Here is a 5,411-nt window from a genome sequence, read left to right on the forward strand (position 1 = left end):
CAGCTGGGATCTCTCTTCTTGGAGACTTTCAACACTTCACTGGGAACAACCCCAATAAACAGTGATTTCTGGCAGTATTTTGGAATGCCGGGCATCCTGACTGGCCATGTCAAGTGTTCCCCCTCGTGGCATGACCTCCTATCACTGCTAGGGAGATTTGAGAGTTAAATACTGTGAACAGACAGAAAATTTGGCTCTGAGGATGATGCCAGAGGCACACAAAATAGAGCAGCGTGGAAGTATCCATTAGTTCTACCACAGAAATGGTAATTACAGTCACTACAGCAAATCACTTTGAGAACACTTTTTTTTTAATAACAATTGAGTGGAAAAAAAATAAGGGAAAACATGACAGGACATATTTTCTCTATTGCTGTTTTTAAAACTGCCAATGTCTTTAACCTTTGATCAAACATCAACTACAAATATTTTGCTAGTCATTGCCCAATGGCTTTTCCTAAGCATCCAACGAAACCCAGAGTTAACGTCCTTGGGTCTAACAAGGAAAGTTTCCTTTCTGTGCAAGTGCAGCACTGGTCTATATCAGGAAAGGAGAAAGGATGCTCTTTTGGAGAATGCCTACTGAGAATCCGTGGGCTTTTTAACAGCTTTGCCATAGCTGTTCTATTTCAGACCATGTGGAGGCTCAGATCTGCCTCCACAAGGTTGTCTGATTCCCAGTGCCTTTTGCAGTTACTATTTTGCTACCCTGCATGTTAAGTCTCCCCATCAGCACAACCAGACACAGCCTTTCACGTTTCTTTCATCAGCATAATAAATGTCACTGGTTTAGGAAACCCATCCTGAGAGACTTTCAGCCTGCTTGGAAATGCCTCCAGGACTTCTGAAAGGGATTTTCAGACACCCTGGGCAGTGCGTATCAGAGCTGGCCTGCACAGAAGAGTCACAGTTTAAAAACTGTCAATGTCTTTACCCTTTGATCAAACACCACCTACAAATATTTTGCCAGTCATTGCAGAATGGCTTCTCCTAAGCACATAATGAAACACAGCGTTAAAGTAAGGAAGTTTTTTGAGAATTTTCATTTAACCTGAACCACAGCATGAGCTAACAGGAGGCACCCACAGGGTACACAAATAAAGATGTGTGTGTGTCATAATTTATACTAGTATAGAAATTTTTTTGTGATTTCATTATCAACACACTTTTTTTAACCAACAAACTCAGATGCTGCAGACTCAAACGGGTATTCTCCACTGCAGCAAGAGTGGGAAACAAGGAGAAAGGACATCACTACAATGTTCATGTTTACAGCGGCAGCTTGGGAGCATCTCTTACCTTGACATGGTGAATCAAGTGCTCAACTTCATTCACTTTGTATGTCTCTATTCCCAGCTCTTTAGAGAGCCTCAGGAGACGATTCTGTGTTGGCCCCACATAAGCCCCTCCAAGGTCCACGTATTTAACTTGCTTGTTCTGGTTTATCACACACAACACACACAAAAGGGAAGAAAAAAAAACCAAAACCAAAAGAGATAAGCCCTTTGTAAATAGCATACAGGTTAAAAGAGCAATCCAGAGGAATGAAAGGAAGTAAAATACTCCCAGGGCATTTTGGCTAAGATTCTTCTCCCCATGGAAAACAAATTCTTTGGTAGAGTTCTGGTGTGGTGATTACTGAGTTCATAACCAGCATGTTGATTGTCATTTGGAGTTCATAACCAGAATAGTGACCCATTGTTACATTACAGCCTTAAAAAGAGGAAAGAGCCTGGCAGGCAGAAAGAGGAGAGAGTCAAAGACATCTGTGCAGCTCTTGCCCGGTCAGGCATCTCACCAATGACCAGTTTAAAACACACTGTCCTAGGAAGCAGCACAGGCAAGATTTTCTAATGGGCAGAGTGACAGGGGTGCCACAGCTCAGCTCAACACTCTTCACAGCATGGTTGGCCTCATGTGTGCTTCTTCCATAGGGATTTCTGCAGTGTCTTTCCCCAGGAAATTATTCTGAAACCTAGCTCATTGTGTTCTCCTTCCCAGGTGAATGACTCCAGAGCCCAAAGATCACAGAAATATTCTGTCCCCACCATCATGCCAGTCTTTCCCTTCTCTTATAGGTACAACACCAGGAAATTTCCCACCTGCTGATGCTCTAGAAATTTCCCCCCACATGGCACACTCTGTAAGTATGAATTTGTGGTATACAAATGGCTCTGGGGATAATTACCCTTACGGTGAAAGTTCTTCCACCAACTCTGTCATTGGCTTCCAGCAGCACCACATTCAAGCCTGACTCAGTCAGTAGCTTGGCTGCTGAGAGACCTAAAAGATAAAAAGAAAAGCAATTAAAGAATACTTCTGTGTATGCACTGCACAGCTTCTGTGACTTCATATGTAAATACTCTCATAGCTGTCCATCCAAATCCTGAATTTTTCATTCAAACACTATGCCAGAGTGGTGAGGTGGTGGAATTAAAACCCTCAAAACCCAATAATCATTAAAAGGAACTGAAGTCATCTGATTAAACAGTTTGTTGTCCAATTTTACATGTGCTGAGCAAGCTTTGCACCACATGCTCAGGAATTCTGATGCATCAGCCAGGACTTGGTACAATGGTCACCCAACCAAGCAGAGAACTTACAAACTTTACTGTTTGTAAACAGAAAGCTGTCCTCCCCAGCATTTCATTTTTTATAACCACAACAACAAAAAAAGAAGAAGTATTATTAGGATTGTCCTAAATTCAGGATGTTTTCCTGACATTTATTCTATGTCTCTGCTTTCCAGTTCTGAATATTTTGGAGCACAGTAGCAAAGTTCCCACACAGTCAGGTCAGAGGTTTCATCTCCAGAAGAACACATGGTCTGACTAAGAGATAGAATGTGCAGCTGTGTGTGGCAACCAGAATTAAAAGCATGGGTAAGTCTACCACAAAAATTGCTTTTTTCTCATCCATTTTTTAATACATTTTATTTCCATCTTGTGACTCTTGAAGCTGGGACACCCAAGCGAAGGAACAGTAAAAACAGAGGAGATAATATCTCTTTTTAGTTGTGATGTCAAAAATCCTCACAATTGCAGTGGAAAATATCAGAGTCAAGCCCTGCAGCAAGTGTGTCAAGCTGCTGTGGGAATGAAGAGAACTAGAAAGGGTGCACATGGAGGGAACCCAGCCCACAAGCTCTCAACTTCCTAAAAACATCTCTGCCTTTTACTTCAGCACACAAACTGAGATTTAAATAAACTGAGGGGCTTACTTTGGCCACATGTGAATTTCTAGTAGGACAAGAGTTATATTCTAGCAGGTTGTATCATACTTTTGAACCAACAGGATGTGTTGAATACAGTTCAGCAAGAGGCCAGGCTGGAAGCCACACTCATACATCATAATTTATCTCTCCTTTTGGCTCCCTGCCTTGTTACCATGAGAATGCAATCAGCTCCCTCTGTGTGTCCTAGTACATGCAGTTTTTGTCATCCAAACAGATTGTTCCAAGCAGAAAGCAGCAGTGGAAGAAATGGCAAAAAGAACAGACAGAAAAAACAGATGGCCCAAGCTAACATGGCAGGAGTGAATGAAATGAAAATGAAGAAAATATAGCATTCCTGGGGAGAGGCTACAGAACATTGTGGTCACCAACTCATGGACTGGGGGCAGAAGAACCCAGTCCTGTTCCTAGCCCTGTAGTGAAACTGCTGCAGTGTGCTGCAGTTAAGCTCTTTCTTTCTCCATCTGAAAAAATAATAAAAAATAAAGGAAAAAAAGTTACAATAGTGTAGACCTATCTGAAGAATTTGACATTTTCTGAAGAACAGCTGCAGATGTTTCCATTAAAACATCATACCCTCCTGCCTTTCCCCCCCCCACCTAGTTTCATGGGCTTATTTATCTTGGGTTTTCATGTAAGTGTTTTGTGAGAAAACCAGTAATGAAACTGATAAAGGTCTTTCCATACTTCCTACTGAGGAAATTATATTGCAAAAACATCTGGCTGGATCAGTGGCCTTGACTACACTCAAAAATATTTGAAGAGACCAAGGAAGAACATAATACATAAACAGCCATGGTATGTAAACATGGACAACCCCTTCAAAAAACTTGCAAAGAGAGATTGGCTCCTGGAGAAAAAATAAGCAACAAATCTCCTAAATAAATCTGGCTTATCTGTCAAAGAAAAAAAGAAGTTACTTCTCAAAAAAGACAAACATTTCATCAGTTGGGAGAGGATCAATAGTAGTTATTAATAATTTACAGAATGAATGCATAAACTGAAGGCCGCTGTCACTGAAGGTCTCTGCTGGCTTTTCATGCTAACAGGTATTGAGTAATCAATTAATAGTGTTCAGTTACCCACACTGATTAAGGGATATGAGATTTGACTTTCTTTATTAAAATCTAATGAATAAACATTGCAGTGCAGCTGGGAACAAAGGCACTTCATTCCCAGGAGCTGAACCAACAGAGAAGTTTGTAAAAGGATAACTCTCTGGATTCCACTGAACTGCAGGTGATTGGCAGCCCAGGTACCACCTCCTTGTCTCCTCCTGCACCTTTCATCCACCTGATTGCACCTACCCAGTATTCACTCCCCATTTTGGGCCATGTGGCACCTTTCCCCCACCCCCTGGCACATTCACCCATGGACCTGTTGAAGATGGACAGGAGTTTCCTCTTTCCTGAAGCAAAAACAAAATCCAGAACAGTGTTGAGGGAAGGACCAGGCTCATTAATCCCTCACTGCCCTGTCCATGCCCATCCTCCAGCAGATCTGATCTCTGCAGGGGCAGGGATGTGTCCTTGGGGCTTGGAAGATGCAGTCTGCAGGGTTCCCAAACTAAGCACCACCTGATCAGTTCAAGGGCTGGTGACCCCCCCCTGCCTCTCAGCCACTTCACAGCTCTGTTCTGGGCCCAAGTTTGCTGCAGAAATCATCACAAACACACAACAGGAATAAGATGGAGGAAGCAAAGGCAGAGGCCCAGGAGGGTCAGAGGGCACAGCAAAGGAGCAGAGTTGGTCTTTCAGCACACACAGAACAGGAAAACTCAAGGCTGCTGGTGGCAGATACCACATCACAGTGCAAGTGTCAGGTGGGAACGTTGCTGGTTTTGGTATCTCACACATTGGGAATCACAGAACTGCCACATCACTCCATACCTGTTCCTGGAGCTGGACCCAAGGCCCCAGGTGGGCTCTTGGACTGTCACTATAATAACAGTGAGGGGAGTGGATGTTTGGGAGGGAGAGCTCAGAGCCAAAGTGGTGCAAAGGCAGGGAAGGCACCAGGAACAGCATATTAAAATGGAAATGAACACTAGAATGTGAATATTGGGGCATGAGGTTGAGGTTTGCTGAAGAAAACCCCACAAACCACAGCCTGTTTTCTGGGCAAGAGGCAGAGTGGTCTCTCTGTGCCTCGACTGCTGCAAACAGAGCACACACAATAC

General features: G+C 43.1%; 1 protein-coding gene across 1 annotated transcript in view; it reads right to left on the bottom strand.

Annotated features, from left to right (window-relative positions):
• Positions 1-2,283, bottom strand: part of LOC102042435 (amine oxidase [flavin-containing] B) — a gene marked incomplete at its 5' end in the record, with an annotated part of 35,180 nt that extends 32,897 nt beyond the window's left edge. The window contains 2 exons of the mRNA XM_031065091.1: positions 1,300-1,437; positions 2,189-2,283. Coding sequence (XP_030920951.1) covers positions 1,300-1,437; positions 2,189-2,283 — 233 coding nt within the window. The remainder of the gene's footprint in view (positions 1-1,299; positions 1,438-2,188) is intronic.
• Between the last annotated feature and the right edge of the window lie 3,128 nt (positions 2,284-5,411).

The sequence above is a fragment of the Geospiza fortis genome, unplaced genomic scaffold (genome assembly GCF_000277835.1).
Source record: "Geospiza fortis unplaced genomic scaffold, GeoFor_1.0 scaffold133, whole genome shotgun sequence".
NCBI classification, from domain to species: Eukaryota; Metazoa; Chordata; class Aves; order Passeriformes; family Thraupidae; genus Geospiza; species Geospiza fortis.